This window comes from Columba livia, chromosome 8 (assembly GCF_036013475.1).
Source record: "Columba livia isolate bColLiv1 breed racing homer chromosome 8, bColLiv1.pat.W.v2, whole genome shotgun sequence".
NCBI lineage: Eukaryota > Metazoa > Chordata > Aves > Columbiformes > Columbidae > Columba > Columba livia.
In genome coordinates this window covers 26,699,997-26,724,930 of record NC_088609.1, presented here as the reverse complement: position 1 = coordinate 26,724,930, position 24,934 = coordinate 26,699,997, and the positions used below count along the sequence as shown (strand labels likewise).

Genomic DNA, 24,934 nt, shown 5'->3' with positions numbered 1-24,934 from the left:
CACTCTCTGTTGTCTTTCCACCCATAACGTCCGCACTGGCAGGAAGAACACTTAGGACCGAAAATCCACCTTCATGGCAGTCCAGCGTGCAGCCCACCTGAGCAACTTTTGTCACAAGGGTGCCAGTCTCAAGCAGGAGAGAAACTGGGCGACAACGATGGCAGCAACAACCTCACAGAGCTGTTTACAAAGTGATCATGTCCTTAAGACTTCATGGCTGCTGACTGAGCTAGACCTGTGCAAACTAACCCCAAATGCCCGTGCTGATTCCTGCGAAGTCCCTGGTGTGGGTTTGCAGCTGGTCCCACACTGATCTGCTCCTCTCCCAGACCCACGGACACGGGGATTCAGGTACGGTGATCAGTGCTCCGGGATCTAGAAATCTTCTCAGAAGCAAATATCAGATTTCTATGGTCAGCAGATGATACAGTAGAGGACTTTATTTATTTTTTAAGGTTTATTTGTTTCTATATAGGTAAATTTAGTTGATATTCCAGTCAATATTTACAAAGCTTGGCTTCAGTGGGTAAACTAGTAATATAAGATGCATAACATCAGCATTGTTTAGAAGTCCAGTATAATAGCACTAGCGACACTCTATGTATCTATTTCTATTCATTTTAAAACCCATGCCAGTTTAGAAGATCAGAGTAGAAGACTAAATGTAACAGCAACATGTCATCCTAAAACGTGGTTTGACCTGTCCTTAACACATCAAACAAGATGAAACCAAGAAAATAAAACGTATTGCACCAGGCACCCAAAATGTCACCACAGAAGATTAAAGTCAAAACTAAGGATCATTTGCAGCAGCTCTGCATGACAAATACCCTCCAAGAAAATTATTCTAATGAAACAACAGTAGTTTTTTTAGCAAGCTTAAGCGTTAATACTCAAGTCCACACACAAATACAGATACGTGATCAGATGTTTAAACTCAGTAATCAGACACTGAGCTGTTAAAGGAAAAAAGTATTGTTGAAACTAAGTTGGAAACTTTAAATTTGGGTTAATCTGACTTATTAAAGATATATGGACAAAAGGGTGCAATTAAACGAGAATATCAGCTTTTTCTGGAACCAGGAATTCCCCATCTCTTTGTTCATGTCCCTAAATTTGCATTCCTAAATCAAAAAATAGGCAGGCAGTTTTGGAAGTGCTGCCTATACTGAAGAAAGCCAAACCAAACCTCTGACAACTCAGCTGTATAAAAAAACATTTAATTAATTTTTTTAAAGATATATAAAAGACTCATTCCACCCCCTTCTCTCAAAGAACCGTCATAAAGTGTCTCGAATTTCCCCTTCTTCCACAGATGAAAGCGATGAACTTTCACCGTCTGAGTTCTCTGCAGGTTCAGTGGCATCTGAGGGTGTAGGACACAAAGAAAAAACAAAGCAGCAATTAGTTTCAGCAATGTTGTTTGCTCACCAAATAGAAGTAGTTTCCTTTTTTCTTTTCCTTTTAATTACACTTTTCTTGAGAATAGCTATTTCACATAACCTGTTTCATACCACGGGATAAAGCCCTGGGTAGGACCTCGTTGTTGAAGGACAAAGCAAGACAATGTTAAGGATTTCTTTCAGTTTTCACATCTTGGTCTTTCAGTCAAGTAGGTAAGCAGAGTATTTATCCCACACTCTTCCTCCTCATCCACTGAGAATTTCAAGCCCTTCTCTTGGCTTCTTTGATTTAAATGTTGTTTTCTGGGTTGCTACACACATATCACAACTGTGATGAATTATAAATCATTTACACTTTTATCAGGATTTCAGTTAAGATGGGGAACTGCTGAGAAATTCTAAACAGGAATGGAAAATCAAGATGATGCACCAGTGTACTCCTTCCATATGTTCCAGCATCACAAAGATGGTATTAAGCTGCAAAAATCCATGAGCTAAGGCTGCACCATAACTTGTGCAGCCTTGGACATGACTGTTGTGGCCTGCTATTGCGTCCCAAAACACTCGCATCCCAAATTGGTCCTCAGCCTCACACCCCAAAACTCCTCTCTTAACAAGCACTGACCCCGGTCACCTTGTGGTGAGGTCACCAAGTGCCATCGGTCAGTGGCACTCAAGCAGCACAAAAATAAACTCCGGCAAAGCAGCCGCATGATTCACACTCTGCTCTCATTTTTATTTTCAGTATTTGATCCAACTATGAACTTAAAGAAGCTTTGGAGCATTTAGTGTCAGATGCTTCATTAAGGAAGCGTTACTTGAATGGGAGCTGAGACAGTACAGTTACTGTCTTGTCAAGATAAGTTCTACAGCTGGCAAACACGGATAATACATAGGACACAGTGTGCACCTGTACAGTTTCAATGGAATTTGTTCAAGAAAATAGAAGCATTTCACCCAGAAACATCAGAGGTCACATTTTGTCTACATTAAATCTAGTGTATAATCAATTAACATTTATATGCCAGATATGTACTGAGTAATGCACAAAGTAAGGATTGTTTTTGCCCCTAAGTCCTGTGAAAGCTGCTATAATCCCCAACTATCTTCAGCCATGACTGACCCTGTATGCTGAATCAGAGCACCTGTAGTTTTTGCTATAAGCAAGTCAAGCATCAAAACATCACATAAAAGAATGTGGCAATCTTCTGACTCACGGTGAAGTTCAACAGACAAATTTTAGCTTCAGTATAGTCTGTTACAGTAAATGTTATTTAACAGGAATTATAGGTTGTCTTCACTCAAAAAGAACATATTTTTATAGTGTTGATAGCATTGCCCAGTTCCTCCCACCATAAAACTGTCTGCACTTTACTTATAATGTAAAATTTAAACTCTAGCTTTAAGTTTTTCAGTGCCCAGTTTCCTTCCTCAATCCTTATTTTCCCTATTTTTTGGAAAATTCAGCCAAGATACTTCAGCCATTTCTAAGAACAAGGACAGGAGAAACAGGCTTTGTCCTCAATAAATTCTAGCATTCTCTCTTTGAAGGTGTCCAGCTCTAGCTCTCCCCCAGTCTTCGGGAGCTGTAACTTAAATCACAGCAGGGAATACTGTTTTTTCCCTTTAAGGAGGACACACAAAAGAAGAGTACAATGACTGTGCCACACTTCAACAAAAGTGGTATTTTATCTTCACATGCAGTAGCAGCAAAAAAGCCCTCTTATTTTTATATTCATGTTCTGAATACACTTTTCCTGAAAGAATCCGGAGTTACCGTGCCAGGCTTCCACTCTGAACAGAAAAAGCTCCAAGAACAGAGGGTCCAAGCCAATCCTGAGGCTGAAGTGTTAATACATTAACTAAGAGGTACAAAAATAAAATATAGCGAAAGTTGTGAAAATAATGTTTTTTTTGCCATTAGCTATAGTCTTTTGCTTGGTTATGTCTAAGGCACCTCAACAGGGAGCTATGCACCCCATGTAAAGAGAGATTAAGAAAATGAATGGTTCCCCAAAGCTGAACTAGCTGCTGGTGTCCCCTGACTAGCAGCTTCAGGGATGACTGCAAACTGAGCGATCCCTGCAGCAGAGAAGGTGCCTGCCCTGTGACAGAGCCACCGGCACTTCTCCAGGTGTTACGGGCTCTCCCTTCCCTCTGCCCTTCTCCACCTTTTACAGAATCAGCTCGTTGCTGCAGCAGCACGACCTCAAAAATACAGTTGTTCAATTAACATTTATTTGAATCTATACCCTTAAAAGGACACCCTCCCTACTAGCTCAGGAGGCAACGACAACCACCATATCCAGCTTAAGTTTATGAGTCAATCAACTGTAATTCTCTCCTGACATGTAAATCACAGCGGTAGAGCTAACTACTGAGAAGCAAGGGACTTGCTTCTACAACGGACAAACTGAAAGCACCTGGTTTCCTTGTACTCGAGTGCACGTGTGTGCACTCCTTGGGTGAACAGCCCTGGACTCGCTGCTCAGACAGGACCCCAGCTCAACCCCCGCCTCGTGTCTCCTCTCACAAGTTCTTGAGTTGCCGCAGGTAAATAGCCATTTCAAACACATTTCAAAGCTTTTCCTCAGAAATCTGTAAATGTCACAGACTGGTCATCGCTGAAAAGTATGGAATTTGGTAACTATGATGACTAGTTGGGTGACTAAGAGTCAAGAGAACCAATTCCCTATAGGGGAGCAGCTGCAGAAAGCAAAGCTGGGACCTGAAGCTGGGGAGAAAGATGGAAACAAACTTCAAAACTAAAATACAAATTCCTGCAAGACCTGGACTCTCCTCTAGGTTAACTCCAAGATGGAAGTTTTCCTTCAACTAAGTACTTTTCGAAAGGTAATATTGTGCTTTTAAGCCACTCAAAATGCTCCTTTGTGATTATGATTTCTAATAATTATCCTGTAGTTCAAAACTGTTTGTCCAATGCTAGGAGTTACGTGAGGAAATAACACAGAATGATCCTCTGTATGATCAGCAGGCTTACTTAAAACTTATTTTCCCCAGACAGCTTGACTTTTTAGAAATAACCAACTCTGTCAAACTTTGCTACATACAAAATTTAGCACAAGTCTGAAGAGTTGGGGTTGGTTTTGTTTGTTTGTTTGTGTTGCTGTTTTTTTGGTATATGTGTTTTGTTTTTTTTTTTAACCTTAGTTGGTAAATACATAGAAAAAAGAATCAAGCACCAGTAAACGTTAGGAAAAACACACCCTATACAGCTTATGGATGTAAGCCATCAGCCACCAGTTTTAAGACTGAGCTTTCCTAACAGCTTTTTTTATAGCTATCTTCTCTATTGAGAGGCAAATACAAAACATACTGCACATTCCTGGCATTATTAATAGGTGTATGCTTAATTATTGTTTATTTAACTAAAATACGTACGTGTAGCATAACAGGAAATAAATATATGCTTACCTTGGCCAAGAACCACCATGTCTTTCTTCAATGTTTTCAAGACCACAAATAACGTTGGATACTCAATTATTACTTTGCCTTTCAAATTGTCTAGGAGGCTTCTACTGGCATCTAGTTCATTGTACCTTAAAAATAACAGGGAAGTTTATTTGGATTTTAATACTACTAGGGACATAATGTACATTTGGGCAGCAGGGAGGGAAGGCTTCTGGCAAGTCACAGGATTTTCAGATTATATAATGTTCAGAGTAACTATTTTATGATTCAAATTATATATCCAACTACATAATTTCTTTAAACCCTCCTAACATCAAGAGCATAAGAACAAGGGGAGAATCAAAGTCAGATTTCTATAAGGGCTGAAATGATTTATGAGATCTTAATGAATATCTTTACCAAAACTGGATATGGACATAGAGTTATCAAAATGGATATATTTACCAAAATTTAAAAAAGAAATAAAATAAAATATTCTATTTATGGGCTTTAGCACTACAGGTTTAATTTACACAGTTAGTAGTGTACCTTATCGATCACATTTGCTTATGAATTATCAGTAAAATACTGGGAAGATGAAATAAAAGGCATGTCTGAGCAACCAGTACAGCAAAGGCATATCAGAAGCACTTACAGCTCTGCTTTTGTAGCAGTAAGGGCTCTGATACACAAAACACTAGGGCAATAATCTCTAAAAGCTGGCAGAATATCCCCGTTTATGCCTATGCAAGTCTCTGCTTCCAGCAGCACCTGCAAGGAACTCCCCGTAGAACCCCCCAGGTGTGTGCTGAAGAGCCACACCAAGTGGTCGCACAGCCCTTTCCCAGGTATGGTCACAAATGATGCCACAGTGGTAACAAGTACACTGAGCATCTTCTCCACAATTATTTCCTAGAACTGTAGTACCGTCTCCCAACTCTCTCACTGGAAACTGGGACGCGAGATTTTGGGGAAAGGAAGAGGTATTTCAAAGCCCTCTGTAAGAGAAACCCTGTTGCTCCCACTTGCTGTAACTGCGGCATCCAGCAGATGCTCTGATATTATTACACTGCAATCTGAGTTATGCAATTCTTTCTGTAATCAGCATTATTAAATTACTACTAAGCTATTGTATCAGTTAAAGGCAAATGAAGTTCAAACCCAAAATACACTGTGGGCAATAAGTGGAGTATTTCCCACAGCTGCTCCACCTTCTCTGATCATTAACATATTATGCAGTTGGGTTTTCTTTTGCCAAAAACAACACTGGATGGGTGAAGGATATTATATCCTTTATGATTTACAGTAATGCGTGATTAAGAACAGTACATCAGAGGAGTCAGCACACGAGAAGAATATCGAAGGTAAAACAGGATTTGAGTTCTTGGGATTTAAGGGAAACTTAGTTTGAGCAAAAGTTATTTCTCTCTCATATTCAACTTCAATCATCACAAAAATATTTGGTTTCATGTTTCTCTCAACCCAAACTAATTATGACCTCTTCTTAGTGAAACCCTTTAAAAGGGATAACAGTATATTACATTTCTTACTGAATGAATGCATTCATAACTTGGGGATTAGCACACATGAACAGAAACATATTTACTGCTTTATTTACAGTACTCTAAATGCAAAGTATGGCAATACCTTTTCTTTGGCAGGGACCTCAACACATTCTTTTCTGGTTAAGCAAACATTTACCACCAAAAGGCTAAAGTAATTCACATGCCACAATACACTTTCCATTATCTCATGTTTTAGACAAAACATCTTTAGCGTCCAGCTTGGCATAAGATAAAACATTTGTACTTTAAACTATTTTATGATAGTAAATTACTGAAGTGTTAGATCACCGAGTCGGAGCTTTATCTTTTTTTGTTTTAAAGTAATTTTTATTGGTAGACAGTGACAGAGAAAACATCTAAATTTTTAGTGCACAATGCAGGCTGTAAACTCCAGGGGGAATACAACAAAGAAGCTTAATGCTTCTCTTTCTTAAACTTTGCTGTTATTGTCTGTGCTATCCAAAAGACCTCAGTCTAACACATTCCCTACTTTATACACAAGAGCAAGTTGAGGTTTTCTGCTAATCCACCTGCCAACCTCTTCCTTGACTGTGCATGCTTAAAAGATCTCAAAAGAAAACTAATGCTTGTCACTCAGTTCCAAAGTCTAATACAGGACGGCTCCGGAGCAAGACTGATTTTTCAAGTTCTCTCTGAAAGACTTTGTCACGATAAAAACCTTCCCAATTTTATCCCAGAACTAGAACAAAGTCATACACCAGAGGGTGAACAACAAAGACCTATGGGCAAAATAAAACTGCCTTGTAAGGCTTTTCCGGACACCTATATACGCACACAATTTCAATTTTTACTTAAGAAAAGGCCGGACTTGTTTGGAGAAAAATGAGATGGCATTCTTACAAGTCTTGTAACTTCACCAGGATGAGCCGAGTACATAGGGTACCACTGGACCACAGGTCCTGCTATGTATTTGCAGGGAAATGGTCCTACCATAGGCAGGAGTCAGAGCAGGGGGAACCTGGTCATCAGATATTACCAGATATTCTTTTATCACCAGTTTTACTTACTTGTCCTGTATCACTAAGACTGCATGGACCGCTCACTAAGAACCCATAACAAGCCACAACCTTCTTCAGGCCCTTCCTTCACTGTGTATTTCAAGTGACAACCCACTAAATGAATGACAACCAGTGTAAGTCCGTCCTTTAACTCAGACTCTTCCACGCTTCAGGGCAGGAACAAACTTACCTGAGGCTGTCATCCTAAACAAGCCCCTTCCAGCCCCACACGACAGGATGGATTTGAAGATAAGCCTGGCTCCAAATGAGCTGACAGAACCAGTGCCTTAACATCCCATCTTCACATCTCTCTTTCAGACCCTCCCTGTTCCCTCTTTTCTCCCGCTGCCCAGTTCATACAAACATCTGCACTACGGTTCCCAGCCCCTGCATTCAGCGGGACTCCTTTTTGCACCTTCTCTCTCCATCTTCTTTCCTCCCTGGTATTTATTTCCCACATTTTGTCTCTCCCTTCCTCTCTTTCCCTCAGCCTCCTTGCCCAACACCCGCCATCCAATAATACACTTTCCGGATGATTTTCTTTCCCCAGGCAAGGCTTTATGTCCGTGTCACGAAGCAAGAAATAGGCCTGGATTTCTTCTTAACAAGACGACTTCATTTATAAGCACCACAAAGAAACAGTCTTGGCAGACAACAGTTTTTGATTTTAGCTGGAATGAAATAACAATAACTGCTTTTTAAAGGACAAAAATTAAATCAATTTTGCCTGCCAGCAGGCAGTTTAAAAGCCTACAAAAATTGTGACAATTGAGGAAGTTTAACAAGATTCAGCAATCCCACATCAGTTCCCACATAACCCGTTATATTTGCTCTGCGAATGGCTTTGTTACCTTTCAAAACAGGCCGAAATTAATGTGGCTCTGCACTTCTGCCGGCATCTGTGAGTTTCTGCAAAGGATAGTTTCCACTATCTATAGCTATTCCTCCACCTTCCAGGAATTCAACAACTCAGCCTCCTAATCTGTCTCCCACAGGCAGGAATGCCGGATTAGGTCACCGCATCACCAGCAGCGCCCCTCGAGTGGAGCCCTGGGCTGTCATCGCAGCGGCAAAACCTGTCTCCATGAATTCAGACAGCAGGAAATTCCCTGCTGATCAGGTTTTCCTGAATGTCATCTGCAGGAACTTTGATTTTAATAATAATAAAGAAAAATCTGCAATCTGGAATCAAAGATAAATTGTAGGCATGTTATTCCTTTAGTTTAGTCTTGTAGACACTGAAAAGGGAACAAACAAGCTTTAACCATCTAAATAATTGTAAATATTACTAAAATGCATATTTGTATAATGATGTTCATAATTTTCCTGTGAGAGAGATCAACTAAAACCCTTGCACATATTTTAAACAAGGATTATTTTTCTTCCTAGAACTGAGTGGAAACATCGAGGTATTTACTTGGCATAATTCAGATACAATAAATCATGCTATCTACTTTGGGCCTAGTCCTAAGAATCCACAACCAAACGTCTGTGAACTTATGGGAAGAATCAAGATCTTTTCCCCCCAAACAAAAGAGGGTGGCATTTCTTAGGTATCTGCATTTGCCTAGAAAAGAGCAAAGATGAGGTACAGCATTTAAAGCCTCTCCCAAGCACTCATTCTGAAGTGCTGCAGCACCAAGATAATAACTAACAGATGGACTTTCATTCCTAAGTGGTGAATAACCTCTTCGTGTGGTTGGGATTTGGTGAGCATGGAAGTAATGAAATGCACTCTTGAATTAGGTATAAAAGGAAAGTTACATGGCAGAAAGTAAACACAATGTATTGAAATAATGTGCAATTTTTATATTTAGCTTTGTCACTAGAATTCAGACATTCTAAAAATCTGGAACGCAGTGAATTCTGTTAGTCCATATGTGCAATAAAGAATTACAAAATTCAACAAGCAAAAAAGCAGAGACCTTAGAAACAAAAAAAGGAAATGACTTGCCATAACACTTCCCTTGTAACTAATTCTTACCAACAGCTGAACAATATGGAAGACTGCTCTGCCTGAATGGTCCTTTAAGGAAGGGAGGCAAGAACCATGTTCAAGTTAGTATTTTGATTAAAAAAAACATATATACTACAGTTTACAGAAATGGTTTAAAACCTTCTAGCTCCTCCTTTCACTCTTGGCCCACAATTTTTGTCCTGGTCTAGGACCTCCATAATTTGCCACAACAAATGTTCGCTAATCTCTCCTCTGTACTATCTGTACCTGCATAGCCCAACCTGTACCAATACAGATCAGATGCCTGGCCAATCCCTGTTCAAATCACATCCCCATCTTAAAAACACTTCCATCACAGATGCTCTTTTTCTGAAAAATGGAAAATGAGGACAAGAAACCTTCTCTTATAACCATTTGGCTCACAAGTCTTGCTAGGAACCAACTAAAAAAGCATAGGAAGAAAAGCCAGGAAAGCATCTCAGCCATTATCACCACCTCCTAACTATACCTACATACACAAAATACATAAATGCACTTCCAAATACCAAGAAAACCATTAAGCTTTTCTTTGTCATATTTCAGCCACAGATCATCCTAAAAGACCATATTGAGACAAGCTGTAGCAATCTGCCATCTCCCCCTTTTATGGGCCGTAAGAGGCTCCTCCACTACGGAAATCTAAGAACTGCTGAAAACTGAACTGTAAAGTGGGAAAAATCAACCCAAAACCCCACAAACCACAAAACCCCTCCTCCTACAAACACATTTCAGGGAGTTCAAACATTCTGGAATTAAAAAAAAAAGTAATACCCAGGTGAAGACAGCAGTGACCCCAACTGGCACCCAAATTATTTGGCACAACAGTAGATGTCCAGAAAGATTTAATGGTTTATTTGCTTTTACCCTAGAAAACATATAAAACAGTTAATGGAAAGAAGAGATAAGCAAACTGAGACTGCAAGTATGTCACCGTAGAAGCACAAAGGCTGTCCTTGTTTAAACCTCTTGAGAATGAGACAATTGCACAAAGAGAAAAACACAGTAAAAGTTGTTCAATGACTATCACGGAAAAATATAGTTGATGGTGAAGCCCATAAAGCAGATAAGGCACCTGCTGCTGCAACAATTTAGAGGACTGAGCATTAAAAGTGCTGTGTTGAAAGGATTCAGGGTGCACAATAATGATGTAAAGATTAACTGAAGTACAAACAATTCTGTATCTTTTGCTTATGGGAGAAAGTAGGACAAACCAGAAGGAAAATGTGAAACTAGCAAATGTCAGTTTCTTGGATTCAGTAATATTTGGTTCAAAGGATACAGAAGTGATACCGAATTTCAAGAGAGCAAATACTTTCCCCTCTCATAAGACATAATGAAAAGAACTAATAAAATCCAGCAGCAAGTAAAGATGCTATAAATCAAGTGCATCACAGCTATACAGGAATTCACCTACTTTGCAAAGCCAGGCAGATTTAGAAACTGCTCAAACGCTCAAGGTTAAAAATCTTACATGGTACAGAGCAGACATACTGAAGAAGGGTAAACCAGAATCATGGAAGGCTTCTATATGACTGAGATAAAGAAACAAAACAGCCTAATGAGTTAATGATAGCCAGAAGGCCTAAAGGGAATATGAAATTTCACAAGGGAAAAGTTATTAAAAAGAGAGAGGGTTGACTACTGAAGATGAATGCCTGAAGTTTCAAAAACTGGAAAGATATTTGTGGCATCTTTAGTACAAGTGAAAGCTGTGGGTGGTTCCTCAAAAACGCAGGGATTCAAAATATGCAACTTGTACCATTAATAAAATAGTCGGATCACGGAGAAGCAGCGAATGTTGTAAGCCTGATTACAGTACTTCTGTTACACAGCCTCATGAAATGTAAGTGTAAATAATTTCAGAGGTGGCAAGTGTACCAAGGAATACCAAAGGATGCAATGAAAAACTCCTAATACATCAAGTTCAGAAAACTAATAGGTCAAATCTCATTTGATACATTAACACAAGTTCGCAACGCACTGTTAAAACAAACAAATATAAAACGGACAAGAAATCAGTCCTTGTAAATTGGCAATACTTTTGTTATTACACTTGGGTTAATCCCAGGGAACAGGAAGAACTGATACTTCTGTAACTTTGGATCCCTAGATAACAAATTCTAATTTCCAAATTTAGTTCATACACACATAGCGTGAATACGTCTAAAACTCTGTACTAAGTGGTTGAAACATATCCACAAATTCTGCCTATTTGCACGGGAAGCACAGTGCCATAAACTTACCACTAAGGGGTTACAAATGCTTTACAATGAAAAGGAAAAGCTATGAAATAAAGAAAACAAATTATTTTCTTGGCAAAGACGCAGGAAGGTCAATTCCCTCCTTGGCGGGGTCGAAACAATCAGCCCCAGCTCATTTCCGTCAAGAAAGAGAAAAAACAGAGGGATTCCCCTTTGGCAGCATCAGCAGGAAATAACAAGTTTTCTCCTTCCCGACTGAACACGGAGAAGTTCTCCTCTGCTCGGCCATTGGGACGAGGTCGGTGGCTGCGCTGCCATGTCTCACAGCGCTGCAGCTTCCAAGTCCAGCCTATACTTCAACCGCCCTCAAACACAAACCAGCTTGTATCTTAGCTCCTTGAAGCCTCTTAACTCCAGCCTCGTCATGCCACCTGGTCCCCAAAACTGAGAAAATCGGTGAACTTTAAGTCAGCATCTCACAGTGTCTTTTTTTCTTCCAAGAAACTACCACCAGATGCTCTTTTTCCTTCAGAAAAATATTTTAACAGCAACCCAAATAGATATAGTTGAATTAAAGCCCTCAATACACCTCACAACACTTACGCTAGACTGGAACAGGACAAATGGTTTGAACATTATTTCTGCTCTACAGCCCATTTTTAGCAGCTCCTTCTCCCAGCCAAGGTGCAACAGATTATTTAACAGGGTTTTTCAAATTGCAGTCCTTCCTTAGACTTCGTGGCCCTTTTGCCTTCAAGTCTGCCTTATATGTGCATGATACGCAGCACATGTATTTCCACACTATGCATATGTTACATAGTATGTATGCACAGGCTATATACAGGCAAGTTCCTCTCTGCTCCCTAGGAGAGATGGCGGGCTGGAGCAAACTGCAAGGTATGTTGTGGAAACAGCCTTTCCTGAGTGTACACTTCCTCCGAGAGAGGAGAAGAGATCTGCCTGTGCACATGCTGGGGTTGGCCTGCTGCTGCCATGCTTCAAGCCCAGCTATGACGCAGAGAAGAGGCTACTGCATACAGTTTTGTGTCTTAGAATTTGGGATCTGCCTACCTGCTTTACAAGCATGAAGGGTTAGAAGGTCTTCAGGTTTGCCTGTGGTGCTTACAGAACACCACTAGATGACTAGACAGGACAAACCACCGGCTGAAGGCAGCACGAACACTTTTATTGTTATCTCATCCTCCACCTCTTTACTTACTCACATATTCCTCCTCTGTAAGTGGTCTGGATCCAACTCGCTCCAACATAGACTGCAGAATTTTGGAGCGGAGGCTATAATGCCAAATAAATGTTTGTGCAATAGATGTCTCAGTCAGCAACTCTCTAGCTGGGACACTCCAGAAACCCTAATGCAATACCATTAATTATAAACAGTTCATCCAAAGGAATTCAGCATGGGTTACAAAACGCTCGATTGTTACTTTAAAAAACAGGCGCCTACTGGTTCACAAAGGAATCCCTTTCAAGAAAAGAAATGAATGGTTGCTCAAGATAGTAAGATGGACAAACTCTGTGTTTTTTGGAATCATCCCAAAAATCTTCTCAAAGGTCAAGTAATTGTAGTCAGACATCATGAACACTCAGCTATGCATGCTACAGATTCAGACCATACATACTACTTCTACTCAGCAATTATTAGCTTTCTGCTTTTCATCTGTGTTGTGTAATACAGGATTTCAACGAAAAACGTAAGTAGAAAGGAAATAGATATGAAGGAAAAGTGACTATTTTTTTACAGCAAAGCTGTGCACCCTGGCATTTGTCGCTCTGCATCACTTTTGTCAGCAGAGAGACTGATGTTCAGATAAAGAAGGAGCAAGTGAAAAATGACACTGAAATGGCTTCAGTAACAAAACTAGAAAGCCTGAAATGACCTACAAGAAAACGTAACAAAGTATTCAGTAAGAAAAGCTGAAGGTTTAATTAGAAAAAAAAAAAAAGAAAGAAAAAACCACAAACCAAAACTCAACACTCTGGGAAAAGAACAGCATCAAATATTAATACACAGGAGCGCTGTATTTAAGACACAGACTACGGACCAAATTCTCTTTCCCCTTGAACAGTCCGAAGTCACCAGAGCTTAACTGCAGTTGTGCACCGAAGAATGACTATTGTGAGCCAGCTCCCTGCTTTTGTAAAGCTTGCAGAGCTGCTTTTGTGCCAGCTGCTGCGAGCCAGAGAGGAGTAATGAATTCTGCTGTCAATCTTCTGCTGGCATGGGCTAAAGCCAGCCTGGGGTCTGGTCCAACTCATGCCAAGGCCGGCAGTTCAGCCAGGGATTTGTATCCTTAATTCCTGTCTCATGTATACCACGTACTACACTAATGGGAAGAGAAACTGCTTCCAAAGTAAGGCTAGAGAATCTTAACTAAACCACCCCACGCTGTCCAACATTTGCAGAAAATGCAGAGAAGGAAATAACGCTTGAAATGTGCCAATTCCAGTGTATTTGTTTTGCTAGATGAAGCAGTATTTTTGAAATGAGGTTGTAATATGATGATAAAAAGAACCGATCCACACATCACACTAATGGCAGTAATTTTTTTAAAGCAACCAAGCCACTTACGAAAGCAGGAAGAAAAGACTACAAGCTCTCATGTTTTTACATGGAGTTCTTCACAAACGGTAATGCAGAATGAAGTGCCCTAGGAAGATGGTATGAAAAATTAAGGAAAAAATTAACACTATCAATATTGGAGACTATCTGCAACATATTTAAATAAAAGAGATTTTTATAATCTTAAAATCACTGACAAAACAGATATCTAACAGACATTTTTAATGACAGGAAAATAAATAATCCAATATGAATACTATGCTTAAAAAGATTTGGTTCCATTACATTTATACTATACTTTGAATCCCAAGACGATTCTCTAAAAGTCTGTTGGCACATTTGCACACACTGAAGCAAAAAACTAACTTCATCTTCCTAAATCTATTACTGTGACTACTGCGACCTACTGATGTGATCTAACCCTTAGTTATTTAAAAACAATAGACTACAAAAGAAAATTCTCTTTGAGCACAGAACTCAGTCATCCAAGGAAATAACTCATTTCTGCCAGCTGATCTTGAGACAGGGAAGTGCTCCAAAATTACTAACATTATCCAGCCTTCTGGGAAGGAACTGCATTGGATCAGTTAAAGCAAAATAAGCGTTCACCACCATAAAGCAATGGCATTTGGTAGAGAAGAACCTCTGATAGTTGTTTAACAGATTTTCTTCCCTGCAGACCACAAGAATTAAGTGGCAAACATGCCAGTATTCTCATGAGCACCAGCCACTGTCACCACAGAGAGAAAGAAGCCCCTCGATGTTGGAGCTGGTACAAAAATGCTTTTGGTATTTTTGGCTTTCTGAGTAACTGAAACATGAGTTACACCAGTACTACTGGTATAAAAGCCAATACTACAACTGATCCTATATGCATCCCTGTACGGTGCGGCAGTTTTACAACAGAAAAGCTACAGGATACGGTCTGGTGTGGCTCTGTACTCCAGCTCCCTGAAGGATGTGGTCCATTGAAAGCAGTGGGTTCTGCAAAGCTTTTAAGGCCAACCAGCCTACAGTTTCCAAGCACTTAAATATTCTGTCAGTGCCTACTGATATCTTCATATCCCAAAAAGTCTTCTGCAACAACTTATTCTGAAACAAATGTTCACATGCAAAAAAGAAAATCACTATATTAAAGACCCAACATTGATATTTAAGAAACTATTATTTTTTTAATCTCATTAAAATAAACACATTTGATTAAAGACTGGCAACTATCTAAACTAGATTCGTGCAAGATGTTACTGAACCCAGTAAAAGAGATGTTCCATTTGCATGGTTTAACCTTATTAAGATTTATCTAATTCATTGTCTCTTAGATTAAAATATCTGCTGTAAACCAAGTCTGTTGCAGTTATTTCTCTTCTAGAAATGGGATAATCTTACACAATAAGGACAAGTTAATAACTTTTTCATTAAATATCTGTAGTCACAAAAAAACAACAATTGACCATTATCCTATAACAAGTATCAATGATCTGATGGATTTAGGATTTTTTTTTTTCCATTTTTTTTACAAAGCCTAATAAGGCAATTATCAGGAAAATAAGAAGGTGTCTTTCCCAAACCAGATTGTATAATTTGGCAGTTGTATCTTTTCTTCCTCAGTGGAAAAAGCAATACTCTTACCATATGAAGTCACTTTGAAGGCATCCCAAATAAAGGTCTGAAAACAGTCAGGACACTAATTTATCCTGAAGAAAGAAAAGACTACTTCATAAAAGAATGTAGAATGTAAAAATCATCCAAGAAGCAGCAGTTAAACCTTTCTTGGAATAGTTACAGCCAACAACGGACACCAACCACCAACAAAATATTGCACAATAGGTGATAGAGGCAAGCACCACCGAACGGAAAACTATTATAACCCATTCAAACCTAGATTTTTTCCAAACCAAGGTTTTTAAAGGAAGAAGAGAGTTGTGCAACACTCATTTATTTCAAACTCTCCTTCATAAGCTTCCTCATAAAGTAAGTGCAGTTAATGCAGACTATCAAGTAGTTTAACAGTTATGGTGTTAAGAGCAGTAGCTGACAGGTAGGGAGGAGAGATTATGCTTTAGGTCACTTCAAGTAATTGTGAAGTGCTACCAACTCAAATTGAAAGCAATTCTTACAAGCTGGTTTTAGAGAAGACAGAAATAAGAGCCGATCACAAAGTACTCTAAAAAGTGCCACCAGTGCTGATAACTGGCACGGAGCAGGAGGAAAGGAAGCACCGTGCTGCTTGGCAGCTATCCTCCATATCCGCACATCAGTGGATTTATTCTGTCACTTTCTGAAGTTCTGCAGAACTCCTGTGAGGAAGCAGAAATCTGTACTACATTGCTATTTTATATTTCTGGAGAAAGAAAAAAGAAAAAAACAAAAAATTTCAAGCATTCTGCAAAGGACCTTCAAACTAAAAGGGCCATCTGCTGTGAAACACAGCAAACAGCCAAAACTAAACCGCAAACTCCTGTTTCATAAACAATTGCAGGAAATTCTAAAATCCTTCTGTAACATACTTATCTTAAAACTAGAAGACTAACATTTTATAACCCATAATAATCCTGCTTAGAAGTTCTCTGAAACACCATTGCACTTCCTCAATAATACGTAATTGTAACTATGAAAAATATTTTTTTCAAAAGGTTCTGTTAAGCCTAAAACCAACATCCGATTCAACAACATGTATTTACAGCCTTTCTATTATCTAGTGCTTGCGGAGAAGGAATTTTTCTGGTGGGCACAGCGGAAGTTTTGGATAACACATCACTCATGTAGACTTACATGTGTTAGCAGAGTACACCAATGCTGCTCCTCCAGCCTACCCAGAGAGTGACGGATGAGGATTTTGCCATACAGGAACATACAGCCTCAAATCACACACAATGAGGTGGCGCAGGATGGGAAATTACTGAGCTGACAGTAGCACTGCGGGCTACACAAACCAGCAATTTACAGCTCCCACTGGCAAAGAAACGAGGCTAAAGAAAGGCAAGAGCGTTTGCTCCGCGCTGACACCACAACTCAGCACACCCGTTCCTTTTCAGTCGCAAGTACTTTCATGGCAATTCCAGGTATTGATTTATAGAATGAGATGCCATAACTCTCAAATTAATCTAACTTGAGGGAAGCCGAAAGGAGAAGAAATCAAAATAAATTCTCTCTTACTTAACTGTAATGCAACTACATTAAAAATTTCAATTCCCCCATAGAGCCTTTGTCACAAGCAGGACACTGGCACGGCCGCGCTGAGAGCGCCCGCTGGCAGGGACACAGCTCCTGTCGACAGCAGATGCTTTTCTGCTGACATAGCAGTCCCATCATTTCAAACAAACTTTGTTCTTTCCTTTCAGAACAGGAATTTTCTTTCAGTGTGCTGCTTCCTTGACCTGTCTGCACTGCCACAGCTGGGGATGCTCCACCAGCTTACACAGACAGATTCACATCACTTCCAAGCAAGGAATTGCTTTTCTCAAGTCAAAACACTTTTCTATCTCACCTTTTTTACAGTTCTTTTTAAACTTTAAACTTTACAACCACACATTAGTGTGACTTTGGTATCAAACAACACAGCTGATTCTGGGAATACAGATGAAGCTCAAACTTAAGGATATTTAACTCAATTTAATTTAACTACATGGAAAAAGAATTCTCTCTCAACAAATGTGTGAGCTAAGGAAACATTATAGAGATTTCAGAAAAAGAAAACAGTTAAGTAACAAAAGGAACTGATGAACACAAGAGATAAATCACTTTGATATTAAATTGCTTTCTTTCCCAAGCCTTCTATGCAACTTACATACTCCACTCGAAAAGATTAAAAGGTGAACCTTACCTGCTATTACAACAGCAACTTTTCCTTGTTTTTTTTCTTAAAAAGGAAATGTGAAAAACCAAGCACTAAAAAACCTAGGAAAAAAACCACCTGTGTATAGATGACTATTCAAGATCACCACTTGAATACTACCTTTCCAATCATGTACTCTGAGAAGATGTTCAGCAGTAACATACTGAATGTATTTTCAGGTTTTGCTGCATTAACACGAGGTAATAGCTTGAAAAGGGGACAGAGGTTGTTCATACTCTGATAAGCTGTCCTAAATACCACTATTAATGGACGAGCAGAGGAGTCTGCTAAAAGTATTGTAAAACGCTTTTCCTCCATCCCTGTTAGTCAAATGACCAACTTCAACAAGTATCTGTCCAATGTTTCCTCTAAACCTCCGCTTGCTATTAACACAATTAAAAAGCCCTTCTTGTTATCTGAAATAACACTGGCCAGTTGAGCTTTTGCCTTTTGTGTTTTCTCCCTATATATACAAACCACAGCTCTTTAACCTTCAGTTTCACTTAAAACACACAGGTTTCTAGCTGACAACTCCGATGGCAAATGTTACAACCACATGTTACAACCACATTGCAAATAATGATTGTAAAGAGGAACAAACAAATCAAAACCATGAAAAGTTTGGTCTCGAATTTTAAAATACATTACACATTTTTAAATAGTACTGGGAAAAAATACAGCGTAAACAGCAAGCTCAGTTACAACTAAAATTCATTTAATATACCTTTTCCCCCCTTAGAAATAATAAGCCATGCTTTAGGGAAGCATATTATTTACATCTGTTACATTTGAAGAAAAGAATGTACTTTAAGAACCCTAACTAGGAATCACTGGTCAACCACAATAAGCTACGACACTAAGCCGATACATATCCTTTTCAGTAACAATGACAGCAGGGTGGAGTGTTCAAAATGGTATTTATACCAACAGAAAATATTTCTTTAAAGTTTAATTTTGTAGTTCAAGATAATTGTCTGTTCTGGAAACAAAGAAAACAATTCTGCACAAGTCTGAATTCTGGAGACTTAAAAGCCCACACCCAGAAATATGGTGACATGAAGAGTGATGAGCTAGTAACTTTCAGAAAAATGTGTTATTTCAAATGAAGTGACTGGATGCTGATAAGCACATAATTTTTTCCTGCAGTGATTTAAAAAGACAGCTCTCCTCAACCATCACCTCAGCTCTCATGGGGAGGTTAACATTTTCACAGCAGAACTTGCAGAAGGGAATGGAGGTCTACATTTCTGCTGGTCAATAAAGTAATTTAGCATTTTAACACAAACCCATCTTCGCTGCAGACATTGTTATATTTGCATGGACTGCTGCTGAAGCAGCTCAGGTACCAGGTACAGACACACTCACTATTCCACCAATGCAGCTGTCAGCGCCAAAGCTTCTTAAATTATCCGAATCAGCTGAACTTACTACTCAGTAATTGCACAGAAATGTCAGTGTTGACATATTAAAAGACAAAGAAATAACATTTTTTGCTGAATGATTTTTAAGATGGTTGGCAATTACTCACTGAAGTTTAATCCATGAGATTATGTAATCTCCATTTGTAATACTAAAGAGTAAGAAATGTATTATTTCTTTTTGCTATTTTTAATTAATAAGCACGCAAACATGAAAAACCAGCTTACCTGACAGAGTTTCGTTTCCTGTTTTCAATTTTCATTAAAATTTGTACATCTGACGGAGGAGACATTGTATACATTCTTAATCTGAAAAAAAGAACATGCCACAGAGATGAAGAAATGATGATGTACAATGACTTTTCTTACTATCATTCATAAGAGATGGGTATCTTTTGCATGTCAACAAGCAAAAGTAGGTATTTCTTAATAAAGGCTTTAATTTGCCACATAGTAGGTATTCCCTATAGATGAGAGCTATAATTACTAGTATGGTTTTCTAATTACTCTAAAGAAAAGGCTCACTGTCACCCCCACTGAGGTTAATTATGGCTACTTTTTTCAGAATTACAGTTGCTTTATTTGATCTTTATGCCATGAGACAATTTTTTGATCCTTTCTTGGCTTAAACTTGGTGGCTATACTCCAGGGTTAGCTGGTTGGTGAAGGTTAGGATGGTTTTCATCACAGGAATTAAAGCTGTACTGCTGACTGAGAACTCAGCTCTGCATCCTGGGAGTTAGTTTAAGCCATTTATTCAGTACCATTCCCCTGTGTTATTAGTGCATTAGATGAACGAGGCAGAAGAGTTCTTCAATACACACCTTTGACAAACTACAGGATCAGACTCCACTGGATCAATGTACGGCTTAAGGATATCAGCGAGTGTTCTATCATCAGGCACCCTTTCACCAAAGATAAAAATCAAATGCTTAAGACGTGGTTCATCATGTACACAAAATCCTATTACCTGAGTAATTTAGAGGACGCTACATATTTGCACACTACAGTGGCATAACTGACTAGTTTATGGGAGGATCATAAACGTGTATCAATACAGCATAGATAATTGACAGCTTTATCTCGATTTCAACACTGGGACTTCACTGGCATCCACGAGCAGTAAACAGATGCGTATCTCTAGTTTCTAACCCTGCAGCAGAAACATGCTGTTCCACAGCCCTAGAAGTAGAACAAGGGCATACTTCTCACCCCCTTCAGGCTAGGAAAGAAGGGAAAGATTTGTCAACAAAAGCTTCTTTTTTGGCTTTTGCAAAATGTGCTTGTGGGCTTTCCAACAAAGCAAACAACACAACCATTTAATCCTATACGAAGGTCAGGTCCAGCATGCAGGTGAGAAGGGATGGCAAATTTTACTGAATGTCTCCATGAGAACAGAACATGTTAGGTATGTTGGATATCGCTGTCATGAATATACAAGCTGCTCTCCTTACACAGAGAAAAGGACTAGCAATGAAACATTTTGTCTGCTTTGGAAAGCCTGCTAGCTTTCAAAAAGGAAAAGGACTATGCAACTTTTAAGTTTTTTTTTTCCATTTAAATGCCCTTTTAATTAAAACTAAAAATAATATTTGAGTTTACCTCGTATAATAGAAATACATAAAAACTGATCAAAATATTTTGCAGTTCAATTTCAGCAGACTAATTTAAACTTTATAAAAATCTGTTTTTCAAGTTCTGTACCCTTTTAAAGTGTATTCAGCATGACAGTGAGGAAATACGAGCTTCAAATGCCAGTAGAACTTTTTCTCCCTGAAAAGAAAAAGAAATGCATATTATTAAAGTTAGCTGGTGACTACTACTTGTTTTTTGTATGATAAAGTTCAGCAGCCTATGGCATGGGTGCAGAAGAAAATACAGAGTTAAGATTTTGAATGGCATTTTCAAAGAGTAAAGGGAGCATGCAGAAAAGCTGGGATGCATTTTGAAAGATGCAATGCTCCCAGAACCTGCTGAATTTCAGGTCCTCATGAGATGAAAATCTCTTCCTTACAAATACAGGTAAGATATCACTAACTAACTGATCAACAGCATTTCACATTTTAAAAAGGAGCATCTTTCAGCTGACTTTGTGTATCTGCCCTTGTAATCTCAGAAAAGGAAACTGCTTTTTGGCATATGACCCAGGACAAAGCGCCAAAGCTGTGCTGCAATAGCTCGAGGTCCCAGCTCAGGGCAGTGTCTGCACAGAACAGGGAGTTTTTCACAACCGTGATGGCCTCAACAGAAACAGGGCCCTGGGCATGGAGGGAAGCTGCATTTTGGCATAACGTGGATAACAGAAATTACAAGCTTTTGGTAGAAACCAAAATTGACGCCACGTTCCCTTCTCCAGTCTGCTAGTTTTAAGATCCATCTTCCCTTTCCAGCTAGTTTAATACTGGAGAAGCTACTGAAGCATGGTTCCAGAGCAGTATCATTTTAAGAAAGGCTACACGATGCTTCACTAGATTAGGAAACATATTTTTGCCTTTCTACTCATCTACAGAAATGCTGAAGTAAATATTGACTTAAGATAAAGCAATTTTCCTCTCATTGCTCCAAATTCTCCCATTTGGTATGGCGAGCATAACAATAGTTTTCTAAAACAATTTCTTAAAGAAAAAGCACAGTCTAAAAGGTAAATTCATGGCGCTTTGCTCTGGTTCACAATTTTATGCTTGCAACAAACAGCAAAGATTTGGAAAAGGAAGGAGTGAACTATTACCGTTTATAAATCAGATGCCAGACATCTATATGAAGCACAGGAATGTCTAATGGTACACCCCCTTCTTTTTTTTGCATTTTCTTAAACACTACTTAAGGCTTATGAATGATTATATCCAGAATAATCATGATCAGTTATGCAAATATTCTGGTAATACAATTAAAAGTAAATATGGTATTGTTCCAACATGTTGTTTAATATGTTTATCAAGCAGATTAAACATTATCCAGCAGGTTCTAGCTGGCTGCCCACACAAGTATACATGCATCCAGTAGCAAAACAGTAAACTTAGCTGCTAAGTTCAATTAACTATGGTGCCAATTTTTCTAAGCAAGCACTTTATAAAAAAGTGCTCTTATCAAATAAATTATCATTACCTTACCTAGTTATTCCTAGGAGAAAACTGAGTTTTACAGCTGAACTATACTTTCTGTACTATAAGTAAAATCAGAAGTGTCAATATTTACCAAAAAAAGAATAAGCAAGAACCCTAGCTTCAGGGAGCTAATAAGTAGAATAAAAAGAACTAATGCAGGCCAAGGTCCCCAAAGCAACGCATGACTCCACAGAGCCGTGCAGCGAGCCTTGAGATGCTTCCCCTCTGCTCATGTTTGGTAAAGGTGAGAATGAGAGAGACTTCCTTAAATGAGGTTAGAGCACATCAGGTCTGAAACAGCTAAGAAGATTACATGACCACAGCCAGAGAAAAACACAGAAAACATAGCATATATAACCAAAAGCTGACAGAGTATCTTGCCTCATGCATTTTAAGCTACTTTGCATATTGGTATGATCCTGTCCTAAATCACCAAACTGAAAGAGGTTTTGAAGTAACTGAAAATCAGCGAGATGAAGTTTGGAAGTTTTTGGCGAGATGAATGAAACCAGGTTTTGCAGTTCTTCATCTTGACAGCTGAAGGAAGCATCAACGCTACTATACGCATAGAGAAAAATGGAATTTCAACAGGGTTATGGAACCAGTTCAATTCACTTGCGATTAACAAGGTCATGATTCCCCTCTCAGGCATATGTTAATATCTGGCATTTGACATGGCATGGTATTAATTCAAAGTGCTTTCCCAGAGAGACTTTAGTAAAAGTTGGTAATATTTAGACACAGAAATAGGGCCACCACCATTAGCTGCAGGTAAAACTAATGATGGGCACATTTATTAAAATACTTACAATGACTGTTCACATGAGGTTTTTGTTAGATGTTATCAACTAAAATGAGGCTTTCTAAAATCTTTTCATTTAACTTATTTTTTCAAACAGGCCATGTTTATCTACTTTTAGTGATCAACTCTTACTGTGATACGTATTTCTATGAAACAGGCATTTTGAATACTGAAGTTAAGATGATCATTCCTTGTCAAAAAATTCCACTTTGGAAAAACAGAAAAGCTGATTGTTTTTTTCAGCACGCTAGTACCAAAATGGCAGTTAATTACTTCATCTCTTTTCAAAGTGCTCTTGCCTGAAAGTAAATAGCAAGCAGAAAGATGTCAGATAGATTAAGAACATGGTAGAGGGAGGCAAGGAATAAAGAAGCTTACAACTGGAATAGTCTCATACTCTACACTGTACAATGAAGTCATGAAAAACAACCTGCTGGATGCCTGTTATTGAAGTATCTCTCACCATCATTCATCTCTGCCCAGTTAAGAGAACTTGATGTCAACTGTAGATGCTATCAAAGCTGCTTCACAACGAGTTCTGATCAAAATTAGATACCCTGGCTCCAGATCTCACTGACTTCATTTTCCATTATGCCTCACTGGGGTAGTATTTCCTTCAAATACAACTGACATGTACCGTGTTCATTTTCTAAATGAAAATACTTAACTGAGCAAGTCATCTGCAGTTGACTAACAGCTCAGGGCATGAAGAGTTCCATGTCACTCAGCTGCCACACCGCACTTTTCTTGAATACCAAGGCACTGACTATAAAACTACCAGAGATCTGGATGAGGCACAAGCACATCTTTGATGTCAGTAAAAGCAGCACCAAAGCCCATCCCTGCATTGCGTGGCTTCACATTCCATTTTGGGTACTTCAGAAGCATGGAAGCTGATCAGAGGGAAAGAGAGGAGCCAAGCACCTCTTCCCTGCCTGAGATGTGGCTGCAAATTGTGTTCAGAAGTGCACAAGCTGTTTTGCAACTGCTGTTCTTCTAAAGCAAAGTAACTGTCTCCCTTTTGTTTCTCCTAAAACAAAATGCTCCAAGTACTGCGGATGTAGGCAGTACAGCTGACAGGAATTAAAGGGCAGATCTACAAAGGATTATGGGACTTGGATATACCAGTTAAGAGCCTTGGCAGGTTTTTAGAAGTGTCCAATGTTTATGTATTTCTTAAAACATTCGTGAAATATCTCATAAAGCTTAATTTTCTTACCTAGGTTTCTTCTGAACGGTCAATTTTGCCCAGACCATGTGTGTGTACGTTAATATATACATAAAATAAAACATACATCATTCAAAAAATTCCAAGTTAATCACATCTTAAGACACCAATTGCAGTCCTGGCTCTACAGAAGTACTTCACTGCCAGCATGTCAAAGATAATAAACAGATTATTTTTTCTATTTAGTGACTAATAAATTGTTTTAAAAACAGTATACAGGGCATCTTACCTCACAGCACAAATACTGCAGTATTTCCCGTCTACATCGTTTTGAATTGATAAGAACAGATGAAAAGGACACAAAGAAGCTTAATGAAGGACCAGTTATCCTTTAATTGGACAATACCCACTACTCTCACCTAATTCACTGAAGT

At 38.8% G+C, this 24,934-nt stretch overlaps 1 protein-coding gene across 1 annotated transcript in view; it reads right to left on the bottom strand.

The window, feature by feature from the left end:
• Positions 1-438: 438 nt before the first annotated feature.
• Positions 439-24,934, bottom strand: part of ZNHIT6 (zinc finger HIT-type containing 6) — a 31,858-nt gene continuing 7,362 nt past the window's right edge. The window contains exons 6-10 of the mRNA XM_065072652.1: positions 21,131-21,199; positions 20,251-20,331; positions 19,655-19,735; positions 4,839-4,963; positions 439-1,366 (exon numbers count right to left, since the gene is read on the bottom strand). Coding sequence (XP_064928724.1) covers positions 1,281-1,366; positions 4,839-4,963; positions 19,655-19,735; positions 20,251-20,331; positions 21,131-21,199 — 442 coding nt within the window. The 3' untranslated portion in view covers positions 439-1,280. The remainder of the gene's footprint in view (positions 1,367-4,838; positions 4,964-19,654; positions 19,736-20,250; positions 20,332-21,130; positions 21,200-24,934) is intronic.